Source organism: Hyaena hyaena, unplaced genomic scaffold (genome assembly GCF_003009895.1).
Source record: "Hyaena hyaena isolate Hyena2069 unplaced genomic scaffold, ASM300989v1 scaffold_5, whole genome shotgun sequence".
Lineage (NCBI taxonomy): Eukaryota > Metazoa > Chordata > Mammalia > Carnivora > Hyaenidae > Hyaena > Hyaena hyaena.
Window position 1 is genome coordinate 4,201,936 of NW_024080637.1, and position 19,319 is coordinate 4,221,254.

At 41.8% G+C, this 19,319-nt stretch overlaps 1 protein-coding gene across 1 annotated transcript in view; it reads right to left on the minus strand.

Annotated features, from left to right (window-relative positions):
• Positions 1-19,319, minus strand: part of C8A (complement C8 alpha chain) — an 84,809-nt gene that overhangs the window by 16,263 nt on the left and 49,227 nt on the right. Inside the window, exons 6-8 of the mRNA XM_039238076.1 lie at positions 17,448-17,637; positions 15,979-16,179; positions 13,636-13,876 (exon numbers count right to left, since the gene is read on the minus strand). Of these exons, the coding sequence (XP_039094007.1) occupies positions 13,636-13,876; positions 15,979-16,179; positions 17,448-17,637 (632 nt within the window). The remainder of the gene's footprint in view (positions 1-13,635; positions 13,877-15,978; positions 16,180-17,447; positions 17,638-19,319) is intronic.

The window sequence follows — 19,319 nt, forward strand, 5'->3', positions numbered from 1 at the left end:
GCTGTTGTGGCGCCCTCCTGGCAGGCCAGGAGCCCAGGGGACACGTCCCTGGCCACCATGTCTACTTGCTTCTTCCCAACCTGGTCTTGGCTGTGGTCCAGGCGTGAGAGCTGCTCTCATGCCTCCATGGAGAGGCTGTATCAATGTGGCTCGGAGGCAGGACCAGGCAGCTTGACTTCTGAGGTGGCAGAATGCAGCAAATCTGTCACTCCTCAGATGAAAACCAACAGGTGGAAAACAGCAGGTGTAATCCATTGTTTATCTCTTTGCAACAAGCAAATGCCATTCAGGTTGCTGTGATCTCTCTACTGTGTCGCTTTGCTACATTGGTTGTCCCCACAGACAGCCTCAGAAGGAAAGGGGAGCCTCATAGAGTCCATTTCATGTGATAACATTGGAAAAGATGATTCTTTAGCTGGGAAGTATAAGCTTAACTTACTTGGCCCCTCTGTGCTGTTTATCCATTGAAACTCATGTTTCTTCCCAACCACTTAAGGATAATAGTACAAGTCCCTCTGTGCCTTTCATATGCTGTTCCCTCTTCCACTTGGCTCTAGAAAGCCTTCCTTCTCTTCCAAGGGTCCAAATCTGTGTCCCCATGATCTCCTTGTGTGTCCCCCATGGTATCCGGGTGCTTTCTCCTGCCTAGTATTTAGCATACCCTAGCAACTGTCAGTTTCTTGGTCTGTTCTTCCAATTATCTGCAAACTTATAAAATTGTCTCTTGGGTTTTACAAGTCTTGGCACAGACCCTGGCATGTGACAAGCCCCCAGGACTGCTCAGGGATGGGCTGAGTCCAGCCAATCTAGACAATACCTCTAAAATGTTTTGGTAGTCACAGATCTCCTTTTGGTTGATGATGATACAAACCACATCTTTGTAATATCTCACACCTGATTAAGAGATGATATTTTTAGAAAGCACTTTTGTTCTGTGTTATCTCATTGGAAGCTCACAGCACTCTTAGGGAGCTGAGAGCATTTGTCCATTTTTTCAGGCTTGCTGGTTGGAAAAAGCAGTAATTGTGGTGGTTAAGAATGTGAATTCTGGAGGCTGTTTTGCATTCTCTTAGTAGTTCACATATGTTACCTGACCCTCTTTGGGCTTTATTCTCCCCATTTGTAAAATGAGGGTGATAGTTTCCACACATGACTCCCTAAAAACAGTGTCTGACACAATTAAGTGTTCAATAGATCTTAGCTACTATTGTTAGGTTACTTGCCCCAAATTCCATAATAAACAGGCCCAGGAATCAGGGTGCGATGTAAGGTGTGTTACATCAAATGCGGTTGCATGTTTCATTTCATCACATTAGTGTTAACTGTGCAGAGAAACGTTCCCCATGTGGCGTGAGTAGCAGTAGCCTTACCATATCCCTGTTCCCTGAGCACCTCATTCTACAAAGAGACTCAGAGAGGGGAATCCATGCTCCCATTGGGTGCTGTGGGACTACAACCTCAGGTCTGCCTCCTGACTGGTAACAGGTATTTTCAGGGACTCTGCCCCTTCTAGATTATTTTGGCCACACACACAAACAAGAGGCAGTAGAATTGAGGTGGCTGAGGGGGCCATGATGAGAGAGTGAATATAGCAGAGATTTTCCATCTCTCTGGAGTGGAAACCACCTGAGCTAAAATTCACCTCTGCACACCAACTCTCTGGGCAAATTGTTTAACCTCTGTGTGCCATGGTTTCCTCATCTGGAAGGTGGGGGCTTTTGTTGTGTCCACCTCCTAGTGTTGTTTGTGATGGTTAGGTGAGTTAAGCTGCACCATGTACAATGCTTGGGATCGTCCCTGGCTCAGAACCAGCAATGATAGTCAAGTATTACTATGATTACTATTGCAACAAATGCTACATCGTGCCCAGACTGGGCTCATGGTCCCTGATGCTAAGCCTGGAAAATCAGAGAATGATGGAGGCTGAGGAATTTGTCAAAACAAATTTTCTTAAACTTTCTGCAGTACAAACTGTTATGTGCTGAATGAGTTCAGACCAAGAGAATGCCCACATTTGCTAAGTACCTGTTATGTACTAGGCAAAGCTTTCCCATGTGTTATCTTATTTCATAATTGCACATCTCTCCACAGCAGGTACAATTATTCCCACTTTTAAGAGGAGTAGACAGAGGCTTAGATAGTTTAAGTCACTTGCCCCAAATTATACACTAAGTAAATAGTAGACCTGGGTTGGACCAAAGTCTGTGTCCAAAACGCATGTCCTCCATGCCACGTTATGTCACCTGTAGGAGAGAGAGAGCTAAGGGTGGCTTTGGGCGGTAGTTTTGACATCATCACACCGTTTTCTCATTTAAGGCTGGGGCTCTTTCAATGATAGAGATAGAAATTCAAAATCAGAACAAGATCAGAAGAATGGTGCTGAGGGTCTCTTAGTTCCATGTGTATGCAAATGACTTAGGGGGGATGGGGACAAAGCCAAGACACGAAGAGTCTGTCAGTCAATCAATACCATCCGTCACCGTGAAGTCTGGTTGTCATGGTAACTGGGGATAAAGCCTGGAGCCTGTTAGAATCGAGTGCTTGTCTGTTCAGGGTGACTGGTTGGTTAGCAGGCACACCCAAAGACTATTTATCCATAAATAGCCCATAATATAAATATAAATATCCATAAATATAAGACCCTTTGCAATCAGATTCCTGCCCACCTCACTCTCTGCACTGTCCAGTCCAGCCCAGACGCTTTAGGAATCTACCCCAATGCTGCAGAGTGTAGGAAAGCTCCGGAGGAGGCCCAGCATATACGGGCTTGGATTCTGAACTTCTCCTGCCAGAAAGACACTGAGCCTCACTGTGCATCAGCCTCAGCCTATGGACGAGGCTCTAGGAATGCTTTATTAAGATGGAAACAGGCAGCTGCAGTGGTGTGATATAGCTAGCTAAATCCCAGGTGCATGGGGTTCGGCACCTAAGAAGGCCCCCAACCCAGAACCATGGAGACAGAAAGACGGCCTGAAAAGGTCCTGTCTAAGCGGAGCCCAAGGATGGTTAAGCACTAGCCAGGCAAAGAAGAAAGGGTATGGGGAGGGGAGCAGAAATCTGGGTAGAAGAAAGAGCACGTCACTTCTTGTAAAGCCCTGAGGAGAAACGGGGTACAATTAAGTGGAGGAACCAGCAAATAGTTAGTACGGCACAGCCCAGTGGTGAGTAATGGGGCTGGGGGGCTGAGCAGGGCCAGAGCACGCTCCCTTGAATGCTGCCCGTCTTATCTACTGGCAGGAGCCCTCCCATTCTCAGCGGTCACCTTTGCATGGCTGCGACAGCTTGCCGCTCTGCTACTTGTCATCCTCTCTGTGGCTCCTGGAGGCCAACACTGACTCCATATCCAGGTTACTGTAGTTACCACTCTTCCTGCCATAACTCAGCCACGGGATTGCTCTCATTAATGCACTGGCCTCAGGGGCAAGCCCTCCACAATAGAGTCTGGCCTTTGGGTGAACCGTCTCCTACCACTCACCCTCACCCATTTGCTGCTTCAGCTGCTGTCATAAGAGGCCCTCTTCCCAGAAAGCCTCCCAGAAAGCCCTCCATCAGGCAAGCTCCGGAGTTCGGGTTTAAATGTCTTTGGAGTCTAGAAAAGGGGAGGGTCAGAAATTGTGGTTGCTCCCTCCTTTGTGCCTCCACTGTACTTATTTCTACTGGAGCATTTTTACGTTGCGTTATTCTCAGCCCCCGCCTGATGCCCGTTGCTCCAGGGCATGGATCTATGTGTTTCATCTCCGGGCTCCTGGATATCATGGGTTCTCTGAGTATTGACTGGCTGAGTGATTGGAAGGATGAAAGGATGGATGGGTGGATGGATGAATGGACGCAGATTAGATTACGAGAAGCATTTTCCTCAGAGATTAAGTGTTTCCTGCCTCCTACTTTGGGTAACAAGGAAAAATGTTGTTTTCTACTCAGTACCTTCCTGAAAGGGAATTATAAGCAAGCAACGGCAATAATATATAAATGTGATGGAAAGTATGAGAATTTGAGGGAGTTAAATTACACATTCATCCCACCCCAATTACTCTCTATACACAGCTTAATCATCTGGGCTGCCTTTGTCTCATTCTTGTAAAGGAATAAAAAATGCACAGCCCAGGGGCCCTCATTCCTCTATTCTGCTGCCTCTGACAGACATCACTAATTGATCACAGCACTGTCAGGCTGAGCCCTGTCTCGTGTCATAATCTTGGTAGCATTTGCTATAGAAACCACTTGCCATCACCAGCTTAGACACTTTTTCTGACCTTGAGGCCTCTGAGGTTTGCCTCTTTGAGTGCCGTGGGTGCCGGCACACCATGCTGGTTCCTGGCTCTGTGACAGTACTTAAGCTTCAGAACAGACAACCACAAGCTGGGCAATTTAGCCATTAACAGTTCTCCCTCTTACAGTTCCCCATCAGTGGGTCAGACTGACCCCAGACTTCATTTAGGAAAGAATATGGAGTATAATACTCCCTTAGTTTTGAAACCTGATTTAACCACCTTCAAAGCTATCACCAGCTGTTTAATGATTTTTTTAAATAAGAACGTAAGTTCTAAAAAATAAAAATAAATAACAAGGTAAGTGAAATAAAATATCCAGATGTGGGTGCCTGGTTGGCTCAATTGGCTAAGCATCAGACTCTTGATTTTGGCTCAGGTCATGATCTTGTGGTTTGTGAGTTTGAGCCCCTCATGTGAGGGTTAATTTTATGTGGCTATTTGACTGGGCCATAGTTGTGTCCAGATATTTGATCAAACACTATTCTGGGTGTTTCTGGGAAGGTAGTTTTGGATGGGATCAACATTGAAACCAGTAGACGAGTAAAGCATGTTGTTCTCCCTAACGTGGGTGGGTCTCATCTAATCAGTAGATGTCCCAAATCAAACCAATAGGCAGACCCTCTTCAGAGTAAGAAAGAATTCTTGCTGTCTGGCTGCATTCAAGCTGGGACGTTAGCTTTTTTCCTGCCTTTGACTCATGCTGAAATATCAGCTCTTGCTTGGTTTCAAGGCTCCAAACGTTTGGACTGGAACTAAACCATCAGCTCTACTTGTTGATCTCCATAAATGTGTGAGCCAGTTCCTTCTAATAAATCTCTATGTCCTGTAGGTTCTCTAAAACCAGTTAGGTAGAATCCCAATGAATATACCTCCAAATATTTTCATTATATCTACTGATGATTTTTTCCTTTATTTAAAGTGATGAAATATATATCTATATTCAGTGAAACACACTAGATGGTATTTTTAATACTTTTTTTACTACCCCCAAAACTAAGCAATGCACTTGGCTCCATGATCCAGCCCACACACATCCATATAAAATCAGTTTCAATACTTCACCATGTTTTGTTTGATGCACTCTGATATTTCCCATCCTGTTTTCTTCTATTTCATTTCGTTAAATGCTGGTCATGACCCACTAACTTTCTTTTACAATCTACTAATGGGCTATGACCTGTAGTTTGAAAAATCCCAAGAAACACATCTTTGAGACTTAGTAGCCCGTGGGTTAAGGTCACATGTTCTTGAGTTTGACCCCCGGCTCCACCAGTTAATAGCAGCGTGACTTTGGGCTAGTTATTTAACATCACTGAGCTTCAGTTCTTAATTTGCAAATTGGGGATTATAGTATCTTCTTCACAGGTCTTTCTTGAAGATTAAAGGAGAGAGTACATTTAAAGTGTTTAACCCAGTGTCTGCCACATAGTAAATACTCAGTAAATGTTGGCTGTCTTGCCTCCTCTGCTAGACTTAGCCTCCAATATATGGCATCAGAATGAATGACGGAATGTGGGGAAATGTTGGGTGAATAAATACTTGGACAATACACAAACTCTACAACAGAAGATACTGATTCAGTACTTATGGAATCATGTTGAGCAATTTACTTAGGCTCTTTGGACCTCAGTTTTCTCTATAGAAAATTGGGGAAATACTAATACACCTCCTCATAAGGTATTACAAAGATTATCAGGAATATTGGATGTGAATGTGTTGTACATAATCAATATTAGGAGTTATATGTAAATTTATTAAAACCAAATATTTCCTTTATCTCTAAGTACAGTGAATTTTAAAAATTAATTCATTTTAGGTGAAAACCGATTTGGTTTTCCACATAATAAATCATTCCTGACTATTATCAGATGTTACAACCAAGAGAAACCCTGTTACCTTCTACTCACCCTTGATGAGAGGAATCACACTGGCATCTAGATGGTGCTGACTATGTTTCTGTTTGTTGACTGAAAAGCTGAAGGAATGAATGAGTAAAGGAGGGGAAGAAAGGCAAAGGAAGATAATGTAGAACTATAATTGACATCACCTTCACTGAGGTTTTAATTGTGTTCATGTGGCTTTTTCTACCTTGCGTGTTAGGTAGTAGACTAGCTGATCCAAGGACCCTAGCTGGAAGGTGATGATCAATGACAGAATGTACTGTGCTCTCGCTGGAAGGGTCTTTCCAAGGGTCACTGTTATCTGGCATCCATCAAGGGGAGGAATGATGGAACACAGGCCCTGATTTGGGCAGAGTTGTTAACACTTTGAAAGATAGTGATGAGAATTCATGGTGACCTTGATAAATGGGAGAAGCAGTCCCTCCAAAACTGGATGAAGCTCCAGGGACAGAAATGAATGACCTTGATCAAAAAAAATGGGCAGGTGGGGGAGAAGGCATGATTGCCGAGGCTCCAAGTCTACAGCAAAAGCATCAGCCACTGCAGGCCAGGCACAATGATAATGATTTCCTTTCCATTTGAACTGTGTTTCAGAGCTGACCAATTGCAGAGCCCCGTGAAATAGGTTGTCTTGTTATCCTTACTTTACAGATGAGAGGGCAGTTAACATTATAGAGATAATAACAGAAAAGCTGGGAATAAGACATGTGGTAATAATAAAACAACCATAATGCAGCAATAGCAGGTAATATGTTTTAACTCTTACTATATGCCAAGCACGGGGCTCCATGCTCACATAAATAGTTTCATTACATATTCCTAAGACTCCTTTGAAGTATGGACTATCATTGTCTCATTTAGAAGAATAGAAAACTGAGGCACCAAGAGGATGACTAATTTGCCTGAAGATCACTTAGCTAATAAATGGTGGAGATGAGATTTGAATCCAGGCAATCTGATTTAGAACCTTTCTCAGCAATTGATATTTATTGGGTGCTAAATATTTTCTGTGGATATGTTCACTTATTCCTCATAACCACTCTGTGTGATGAAGGCCATTAATGCTTCCAGCTTCACAGGTTAAGAAATTGAGACCTAAAATGATTAAATAACCTGCCCATTATCACACAGCTAGTAAGTGACACATCCATGTTTCCAATGACTGTGCTACATGACTATTAGCCAGCATTCAAGGGAAAAAACGTATCTAAACACTTACCACACAAGATGTGGTTGAATTATTCCCAAACAAAACTTTGTTATTTTTCCTACTTGGGTCTTGAAGAAGCCGAGGTTTAGAGAAATTAAGTGCCCTGGTCAAGGTTATGTAACTACTAAATGGTAGAACCAACATGTACACCCTGATGGGTTTGACTCCCAAGTTTGGGCTCCTTGTTACCACGTCACTAGCGTATATCTTCATTCTATAGTCCTTGTTCAAATGATTTTACAACCTACTGACTCCACATAAAACTGTAGTCCATAATAGTAACTACGGTTTTGACAGTGTTTTACCTATCCCAGTGCTTTTAAAAAATATCTTGGATAATTCTTCTAATAGCCTTTTGAAGTAGTTTATTATCCATATATTAGTTATGGGAAAACTGAGACTCTGAGACATAAGATGTTAGTTTTTAGATGGAAGCGCCTCCATGAAGAGCAAAGATACCTCAGAAAAAATATTTTACTGCTCCACTGCCTGCTGGTTTTTACGAGACCACACAGTGCTTCCTTCACAAGCAAAACACTAATAGGAATTATTTTCTGTAAGGTCTTTGCAGAGTTCTCTCAATATGGCTAAAACCCATAGTATCATAAACGTTTAGTCTCGAGGACAATCTGTTTACTTTCTATTCCACACATGGTTTCCATTAAAGCATCCCTGATAAAGGTATCCAATCAGAGTTACCTAGATTCTTAGATTCTGATAGGAAACTCTATTTTATGTTGCGTTGTGAGAGACAGAGGGCCCAGAAGCCGAAACACATGTGTCAGGACCTATGTACATCAGCCCAAAAACAGGAGTCAGGAACAGACCACTACCATCTTTGTCCTAAAGGTATTTATGGAATATCCACTAGCCTCTGATACTATTCTCATTTTACATGTCAGTGTGGCTGGAGGGAACCAGCAGACAGAACACAGCACAGCCTGGTGAGCAATAGTCATGGGAATGGAGAGAAAAGCACAGATCGTAGGAACTGACTAATGAGATGTGTGGGGAGAGGGAGAAGTCAGAATTATTCCCAGGTTGTAAGTCCCAACAAAGGCAGCTGGGATAAAAGGGAAAGAAGCCTAAACTATAACTCAAAATATATCGTCTATTTTTCACTTACTAATGATAGGGCTTTTCAGCCTCGGTTCTTTCATCTGTAGAAGGAAACATTTCCTCTTGCATAGATCCTTGAAGGTTAAGTAAGAAGATTCACAAACGGCCAACAGACATGTAAAGGTGCTCGATATCACTAATCATCAGGGAAATGCAAATCAAAACCACAGTGAGATATCGTCTCACACCTGTTAGGATGTCTATTATCAAAAAGATAAGTGGTCACAAATGGTGGTGAGGATGTAGAATAAAGAGAACCCTGTACTGTTGGTGGGAATGTAAACTTGTACAGCCACTCTGGAAAACAGAATGAAGGCTCCTCAAGAAATTGAAAATAGCACTACCACATGATCCAGCAATCTGACTTCTGTGAATACATCCAAAGGAAATGAAATCATTCTCTTGAAAAGATATCTGCATTCTCATGTTCATAGCAGAAGAATTCACATTAGCCAGAGTATGGAAACAAAGTAAGTCAAAAAATGGACAAATAAGGAAACTATGGGATAGATACACAATGGGATATTATTCACCTTTAAAAAGAAAGAGATTCTGTCATTTGTGACAAAATGGATGAACCTAGAAGGCAAAAATAAGCCAGACATAGGCAAATACTGCATGATGGAACCCCACTCCCCCAAAATTCAACTTCATAGAAACCGAGAATAGAAAAATGGTTGCCAGGGGCTAGGGAAGGGAGAAATGGGAAGAAGTTGTTGTTGAAATGGTACAGTCTTTCACTTATAAGATGAATAAGTTCTGATGATCTAATGTGCAACATGGTGACTATAGTTGATAACACTATATTATGTAATTGAAATTTGCTGAGAGAATAGAACTTAAATGTTCTATGTTCTCACCAAAAGAAAAAACAAGTAAATATGCAAAGACAGCGTGGAGGTTCCTCAAAAAATTAAATATAGAGTTACCACATGATCCAGCAATTACACAACTGAGTATCTATACAAGGAAAATGAAAATACCAATTCAAGGGGCGCCTGGGTGGCTTAGTCGGTTAAGCATCCGACTTTCGCTTAGGTCATGATCTAAGGGGTTCGTGGGTTCGAGCCCCGCGTCGTGCTCTGTGCTGACTCAGAGCCTGGAGCCTATTTCGGAGTCTGTGTCTCCCTCTCTCTCTGACCCTCCCCTGCTCAAGCTGTCTCTCTCTCTCTCTCTCTCTCTCTCTCCTAGAAATAAAATAAAAATATTAAAAAAAAAAGAAAATACCAATTCAAAAAAACATATGCACCCTTATGTTTATTGCAGCATTATTTACAATAGCCAACACTTGCTATTTCTTGTCTTTTGATAATAGCCATTCTGACAGACTTAGCTGATATCTCATTGTGGTTTTGATTTGCATTTCCCCAATAATTAGTGATGCTGAACATCTTTTCACGTGCCTGTTGGTTATCTATATGTCTTCTTTGGAAAAATGTCTTCAGATTTTCTGCCCATTTTTTAATTGGATTGTTTATTTTCTTGTTCTTAAGTTATCTGATCTCTTCATATATTTTGGTATTAACTCCTTATCAAATGTATAATTTGCAAATCTTCCCCATTCAATAGGTTGCCTTTTCATTTGGTTAACTGTTTCTTTCACTGAACAGAAGTTTTTTGGTTTAGTGTAGTCCTAATTGTTTATTTTTTGTTTTGGTTCCCTTGCCTTTGGAGTCAGATCCAAAAAATTCTCAAGACAAACTGCTTACTGCCTATGTTTTCTTCTAGGAGGCTTATGGTTTCAAGTCTACATTCAGGTCTCTTATCCATTCAAATAGATTTTTGTGTATAGTATAAAATAGTGACCCAGTTCATTCTTTTGTATTTAATGGTCCAGTTTTCCCAACACCATTTATTGGAGAGACTTTCCTTTCCCCACTGGATATTCTTGCCTCCTTTGTCATAAATCAGTTGTCCATACAGGTGTGGGTTTATTTCTGGGCTCTCTATTCTTTTCCATTGATTCGTGTATCTGTTTTTATGCCAATACCATACTATTTTGATTAATATATCTTTGTGGTATAGTTTGAAACTAGAGAGTCTGATGCCTCCAGGCTTGTTCTCTCTTAAGAATATTTTGACTATTTGAGGCCTTTTGTGATTCTGTACAATTTTTAGAATTATTTGTTCTAGTTCTCTGAAAAACGCCATTGGAATTTTGCATTGTGTCTATAGATTGCTTCAGATAGGATGGACATTTTAACAATATTCTTTTATTCATGAGCAAAAAAGATCTTTCCATTTATTTGTATCTTCTTCAATTTCATTCATCAATGCCTTATAGTTTCAGAGATTTTTATAAGACATCTACCCTGAAAACTGGAAGACATCCTTTTATTGTTGATGCATGGTTTCATGCTGTCTTTGAGGAAGAAGCATTTTACCTAAAGGACGCATTAAAGGAAAACAGCCTTGTGCATCCTCTGGGGTGAACCCAGAGAAGATCTGAGGCAAACCCAAGGACAAAAGATTCCTCCAGAGCAAACCAGCCAGTGTGTTCACTTAAATCATTTCATATCAAGCTCAGCTCTTTGGGGATATGAACATATACAACACGGGGTGTTTCTTAGAAATAAGCACTCTATAGAATATAAATATTATTAAAGTCACATGGATCAAAGATTCATAGAAAAAGACAGTAACAAAGAGGAAAGACAGAGAGAGAAAGGCACCCAAAGAGAAAGGGAGAGAGAGAGAGGATGACAAAGAGACAAAGAAGAAACTAGACAAACATCAAACATGGAGAGAAGGGTATGTATGATTCTATTTGTCAAAGGGAAAGAAGGTAGATATTTTTGTTCTTCGTAGGTTAATATGTAAATGGAATTCTGATTTATTAGCGGTCTCCAGCAGACGAGGTGATGATTAGCACATTTCCATATTTATAGAAAAGCAACACTAACTTTCCGGATTTATAGAAAATCAGCTCTTCACAAATAGCAAATTGTGCTATTATCGACATATGGTTTTCTATAAACAGAGCTGAGGTAATTATCCCTGGGACAATTTGTTGGTGGGCTCCTTTTGAATATTAACCACATTGGAAGCCCATTTCTGCCTCACAGATTTTAAAGAGGAGGGGCCATGAGACACCCCAGACAATTAATTAGTAATCCAACACCAAAGACAGAGCCCAAATGAAAGGCTTTACCCAGGACCACGTGGTGGAAAGACCATAGGTCCAGGGCTCTGACGCCAGCTTCCTGCACCCCTAGGCAAAGTAATTAACCTCCCTGAGGAGCCTCAGCATTTCTGGCCTAAAACTGGGATAATACCAACCTCCAAGTTGTCAAGAAAATTAAATGACAATGTACACAACAGCACCCAGAACCTAGTGGGTTCTCAACAAATATATACTAAGTTTCCATCCTTACATTTTTTAGTGATTCTAAAAATTCCCACTTGAATTAAGCTTTTCACACTCCTTTTTTGTACTGACCTATCATAAACTATTTGTTTTGTATCGTGACTCCATACATGTATGCATATCTGTTTAACTGGAAAAAAATCGATTGAAGCAATAACCTGTTTTTACTGCCTATAATCCTCTATGATATTTTCTATTCTCTCCTTTGTTGTTGTTCAAAACGTTGTTTATGATCCACACTATGGGGTTGCAACCTGTAGTTTATGAAGTTCTTTGCTGCAAGAGGGTAGGGACCATATTTAGATTTACTCACCATTGTATGCCTAGCATAAACACATAAGAGATATTCAGTAGATATTTGAAATTATAAAAGAATGGATACATGGATAGATGGATGAATTAATGAATGGTCCTAACCAATAATCTAAATTAATGCCCTCTTTCAAACTCTATGTCTTGTTTTACACACTCACTGCATACTGACCATTGTATCGAGTCCTAAAGAGATAAAGTGTCAGACATGGTACTTGCTTTCAAAGATTTTGCTATCTAGATGAGGAGAAAAATATTAACATTTGGAAAATTATCTTTTGAAGACTAAATAGTATGGAATTTATATGAATGTGTTGAAGAAATGGCCAGCCTAGGCTGATGCAGTCAGGGAAACTTCTTTAAACTGGGAATTTGAATTTAGCTTTAAAATATGGATAGATCTCTCAACCCTCTACTCACTCATTGACTAGGTTGGTGGTTCTCAAACTGTAGTGGTCATCAGAATCACCAGGAGGGCTTAGCAAACTGCAAACTGCTGGGTCCTTTATCAGTTTCTGATTTAGTACGTTTGGCATGGAAACCTGAGAATTTACATTTTTAACAAACAGGCTCCCCGATGATGCTGATGACACCAGTTGGAACACACACTTCAAGAACCACTGTTCTAGCAGTTTGGGGAGAGATCATGAAGGCTGTTGGACCCATGCTAAGGAGGTTAGCCATTCAGGATTTTAGGCAAAGAAGTGATATCATAGTACCTGTAAAGTAGAAAGATTATTCTTGTAGCAGTTGTTGACAATGGATTGGAGAGGCAAGCCTTCCCCTAGAGACCATTTAGGAGCCAATGCAGTGAGAAGTGGAAGATGGGAACCCAGCCCACTACTTAGCAGCGGAGATGGAGGAGAGGGGTGGAATGAGGGCTGGTCAGGAGCCAGAACTGAAGGTTCTTGGAGATCCAGGAGGAGGCACAATCTGGGATGACTCCAGGTTTCTAGCATCACTGACTGATTAATGGCAGTTCCATTAACCAAGAATCTATATTTATAATATGTTTTAGCATTTTAAATAACAAAACCCCAAATATCATTTCTTATCAAAGCCATAACTATAATGTAATAGAAAACACATAGTTTTGGGGAGCCAGACAAGTCTGAGTTCAAATCCTGTTTATAATATTTATTGGCAAGTCATTTCACCCTTCCGGACCTCAGTTCCCTATAAATAATAGTACTCTCAAATGGGTTGGTTACTCTACTGCACTTCAGGGTGCTCCTCACTCTGTTCTGCCCCCAGTCCATTGCCCCTCCTCACGTCTCCCTGCTCTAATTAGAGCACTGCACGATGCACCCTTCTCTCCGAGCACTAACTCTGTTACCTTGTATGATTGTCACGAATGAGACCGTCTGTGGCTCATAGTCAGTGCTCAGAAAACTGCAAAGCCAGTCCTGGGGTGTGCATTGACCACTATGTGCATACAGCTTCGGTTGTACTTACGAAGTGATTCCATTTTTTCTGTGTTGACCACCAGAATATATTCATAAATGCCACCCATTGATCCAGACGTTATGTAGTGAGTGCCGTAGTCATTGATGAACTTGGCATACAGGCCGTAATTGTACTGCTCCGGAAGCTCCATTAGTGACTGCAGCATGCTTTCATCCAGCACAATGTTGTCCCTCCTCATCTTAAAATGCGCGGTCTGCACCTTTGTGGAAATTCTGATGAAGTTAAATTTCTGCCGACAATCACCGCCATCGAATCAGGGAGAAGAAAGAGAGTACACGTTTTACCATATGATATAACGCAAAAGGTCAGCATTCAGTAGCTGTGGGAAATGCATGTATTTACGCATAAACATATGAGCATAAATACACACAATGGAGTGTTATTCTATTTTACAGGCATATATTAAACACCAGGGTGTGCCTAGCTGCCTCCCTTGTGCCTGCATCTCTGTTCCCACTGCTCCTGTTCAGGTCTCATTTGTCTCCACTCTCAGCCAGATTGGTTACTGCAATGTGCTTCCTGGGTGCTGCTATGTTCTGCCCCCAGCCCTCCGTCACCTCCGCGCATCTCCCTGCTCTCATTACAGCACTGCATGATGTAAGCCTCTTACACAAGTGTTAGGTTTCCATTAAAAATTACGCTTAGGGGGTCACCTGGGTGACTCAGTCAGTTAAACAACCAACTTCAGCTCAGGTCATGATCTCTCAGTTTGTGAGTTCAAGCCCTGTGTCTGGCTCTCTGCTGACAGCTTAGAGCCTGGAGCCTGCTTCAGATTCCCTCTCTCTCTGCCCCTCCCCCACTCATGATCTGTCTGTCTGTCTCTCAAAAATGAATAAACATTTAAAAAATTTTTTTAAATTTATGCTTAGGGGTAGTTTTGATGACATGAAATTCTAAGATGATACATTTATGTAACTTGTTAAACAAATACTGTAAATCCATAGTCACTGGCATTGTGCTTGGAGCAGAAGACATAATCTTTTTTTTTTTTAATGTTTTTTATTTATTTCTGAGAGAGAAAGAGAGACAGCATGAGCGGGGGAAGGTCAGAGAGAGAGAGGGAAATGCAGAACCCGAAGCAGGCTCCAGGCTCTGAGCTAGCTGTCAGCATAGAGCCCAATGCAGGGCTCGAACCCATGAACCGTGAGATCATGACCTGAGCTGAAGTCGGACGCTTAACCAACTGAGCCACCTAGGTGCCCCACAGAGGACATAATCTTGAATGAGGCTCCTGCTGTCATGAAGCTTACCTTCTAGTGATAATCTTGTACTATTAAGTAATAAGGTAAGGCAGGCTCCTGAGATAATAGGAGTCATATTGGATTGGTTTAAGAGGAAGAGAATCATGTATGGGCATTACTCCCAGGTAAACCTTGCTCCGAAGCAATAGTGAAATTATGAAAAGGCCACCTGCTCTGAGAAAAGTCCACATGACCCTGTGATGGCCAGCTCAGAGCAACACTTTCCCTTCAGAGTGATAGCTAACTTACGGCTAAGCTCCAGAATATAACTTACATTTGTTGAAGACATTTCATAATTGTATTTTCATCATCCAGAATACTTTTTGAGCCCCAACTAAATCCACAGTTCTGATATCAGTGTTATTGAGGCTTTTTGGTAAACTTACAATCAATTCAATAAATAGTTCTCTGGCCCCTGATGGTTTCTCCACCTTTATCAGACCCTACTTTCCCTTCCCACCCTGTGCCAGCGAAAGTCGTTGCAATCCCAAATTTGTGCAAGGCAATCTGCCATCTACAGGCCTTTGCATAATGCTGTTTCCCAGGTCCCGAACACCCTTTGTTCATTTCCATCTCCCTTCTTCGGGACAGCCTATTCTATCCTTTGGAGCCCCGCTTAGGTAGATGTCCCTTCCTCAAGGAAGCATTGCCTGGCCACTCAAGTTAATAGGAAGTTAGTGGTGAATGTTGGATGGAGAAATGAATGACTGTGCATGCCAGTCTTCTGATCTATTCAGAAAAGTAAGGCTTGCTTTAGAATTCTTCCAAAGCTAGTTCAGAGGGCCGGGCTGTTTCTCTTTAAGACATTACTATTCTAAGTACTTCCCTGTTTGCTCCAGGTAACCATGAAAAAGAATGGGGTGAAGCGATAAGAATTCTAGTCTTATCATTCAATTTTATTCCCTTTGTGGTGATTCTGTGTGCAAAAGTGTAATAAGAAAAACAAACATGATTACCACTGATCAGACATTTCCAATTACACAAGCAAATGAAGGTTCAATTACTACTGTACTTTTTGATGCAATTAAGGCAATACATGTTCAGCGTAGATTATGGAATACTGTTTGGCACAGGCATTATGTTTTAATACCTTATTATTATACTTGCTTAACTTATTCAGGGATGAAGAGTCTAGTGACCCGGATACACCCACATCCACTGTTACAGGGCTGCGTGCAGGGGCCACACCAACAGTCACTCCAGCTGACACAGACATGTCATTCTTTACTTTAGAAAGAAGTTCCTTCGCATCACTGTACAACTCTGAGGAGAATTTAGTATCTGCCAGGGCCTGTAAAGAAACAAACAGATGTTAGCTTTGTGCACTAGAGGTCTGTTCCAATCTGTAATTAATATTGAAATCTTTGTAAAATATTTCAAGGTGCAGAATTTTGTTTAACTTTGTTTATTTTGGGAGATGGAGTATGCATACATGTGCAAGCATGGGGGAGGGGCAGAGAGAGGAAGAGAGAGAATCCCAAGCAGGCTCCACACTGTCAGCGCAGAGCCTGATGTGAGCCCCCTGCAGATTTATTATAATTATTTTAAAAGGCTATTCCAAGCATCAGATTGATCCTCACTAAAATTCTGAAAATACAGCAGTTAGTTTAGTTATTATTTACTGCTTGTGCTAAACTATTTCTTCAAGGGGTGCCTGTATAACTCGGTTAAGCATCCAATTCTCAGTTTTGGCTCAGGTTGTGATCTCCCATTTTGTGAGTTCGAGCCCCGTGTGGGCCTTGGCACTAACCATGTAGAGCCTACTTAGGATTCTCTCTCCTTCTCTCTCTGCCCCTCCCTACCTGCCTCTCTCTCTCTCCTCTCTCTCTAAATAAATAAATTTAAAAAAATAAAATATTTATTTAAATACACACACGCACTCATGATTCTGATAAAATGCTATATTGTTCTGAGCATGGATTTTTTCCACCTGATTTTTCCTTCCTGTAGAGGAGGTTGCCTGTCTCTATAACAGAGACACCCAGGAAGCCCCATCTGGGCATGGATCTGGGAGGAAAGGGGCAAGGAGGCCCAGCAGGTGGTGGGAGTTCTAGGCGGAGGTTTGCTCTAGTGCCACCCACACATGTCAGGTTACTTCAGGCCCGCGGTCCGGTTGCATTTCTCCGGCAGCTGAAGTGGAGGCATGGTCTTGTTGAGCTGAGCTCAACATGCCTGAGCTAAGAAAGCTCAGGAGAGGCAGTGAGCTGTTCATGGTCTCAAATACTTACATTCTAACAGATCACAACTTGATAATAGGTCTTCTGACCAGCAGCCCAGAGAACTGGACCTGGAACCTGCTTCGTTGACTTTGGAATGGAGCCAAGATCTAGCAGGTACGTGATCACACCTGGGTTCTGCCTCTTGTTGGCTCTGCCCTTGCCTGTCAGCGCCCTTCAGCACAGAGCACGTGTGGGGGCAGATGTTAAGGGACCTTCAGCCACCAGTGAACTCTACAGGGAATAGAATCTTCCTAAGCAAGGCATCCATCTCCATCAACAGGCTTCTCCCTCCTTGACCCCTACCCCATAAGTGGCCTGGGAGCACCCTGGTCAGACTTACTTCAAAGTGGTACTTGAGGAAGTTGTAGGGTTTCCGGAAGTACTTCTCATCATCTCCGTAGTAAAGACGCTCACAGGCAGGGTCATAGCGAAGCTCTCTCCACTCCCCGTTGTATACCATCTCACACTGGCCCCCATAATACCTGGCATCGTACACACTCTGAGCTGGTTCCTGGCTCAGGATATTGTACCTACATTGAAAAGGCAGGCAGCTGCTGGGAGAGAACACTGAAAAGGCAAAGATAGCATCAAATATCCCCTGGAAGATGTTGTTGCTGGTCCGAGCAGTGGTTTACCAACTGTGTTCTCCGGAGCCCTAGTGTTCCTCAAAGTACCTTAAGGGCTACTTTGCATAAAACTGGGAACCAGAGTGTACTGAGCCAGGCCCCCAGGTTGCTTTCACCAGAGCAGCTGACAGCTCCATCAGCCCCTAGAACAGTGCTCCCACAGAGAAGGCACTCCTAAAAATTGGTTGTTTGAATTAAAGAGGGGTATGACAACTACCAAAAATCCAAGCACAGAGCCAGAAGTCTGAGCCCGTTTCCTAGCTCTGCCACGCCTAGCTCTGTGACCTTGGGCAAATCACTTAACCTCTCTGTGCTTGGGTTCCATCATTTGTAAAGAGCAGTTACTACTACTGTCCTCAGAGAGTTAAATATGATTTACAACATATAAGGAACCATAAAGTACTTAGCATGTATTAAGTAGTAAAGAAATGCTGCCATTGTTGGTTTTGTTTGTGTTGTTTCGCGAAAAAGTCTTTGCTGGTTAAAAAAAAATTAGATTTGTCATATTGGGTGTAACTCACATTGCTAACTTGAGACTCTCATCCTCAGAAAGGCCATTGTTTTCAGGGTGGCATGGAATGTCAGAGGGTACAATTTGAAAATCATGGAGACTCCTGTTTAATTTCCACTTTGATCACATAGTAGCTTTGTGAATTTGGACACATTCTAGAGAGCTTTCTGAAGCTCTTTTTCCTCATTTGAAGAACAGACATAATAAAACTACTTCGCATGGTTTTTATGAAGTCTAAAGGAGAGCATTAAAGTAAAATGGAAGTACAGTTGATCGTACTTACTAGGCACTCAACAAGTGATACTTCCTCTCCCCTAGCCCAGCATTCTGCCAGAAATACTTTCCTTTGCTTCCCTCTCTGGAGCATTTCGCATCCATCTGCCCAGGCACTACATTTTAGGCCATAGATGGTAGAATCTTACGTAGGCATAAACAGCATTACATAGGTGAAATACAGCTTTAAGTTTCTTTAAAAAGAAAAAAAAGAGAGAGAGAGAGAGAGAGAAAGCTAACGGAACAAAAGCATTTCAGTTTGGCTATGAGATCCAGGACCTAACAATCAAAACCTCTTACGGTATAGATAATAAAATGATTTATTGTCTCTGCCTCTCAAACTCCTATTCAGCCTTTAATACCCAACTCAAATATTGGCCCCTCTATCTGACCTTCTTTGATTATCCTGGACAGACAGCTGTTCCTTCCTCTGTGTTCCTATGGCAGCCAGTGATTATCTCTGGCATAGCATGTGTCCTATTTTTTCATTCCCTCCATGAAAAGACACAAAGGCAGAAGATGAGCAGGGGTTAACTATGAATAAAACCTGTCTTGAAGGAATAAATGGATAATTATAGAGCACCTAGCACATAGTAGATATTCAGGGTATGTTAACTTCCTTCTTCTCTTCCTTTCTCCATCTCTTCCTTCATATTAATGGAAGTGATGTATATAATAATAGCAATGGTGAATTGAATACACATTCTACCAGACATTTAGCACGCATTAACTTTCAACCTCCTGACAGTTTTGCCAATGCAGAAATTGAAGCTCAGAAAAATTAAGTAATTTGCCTATAGTC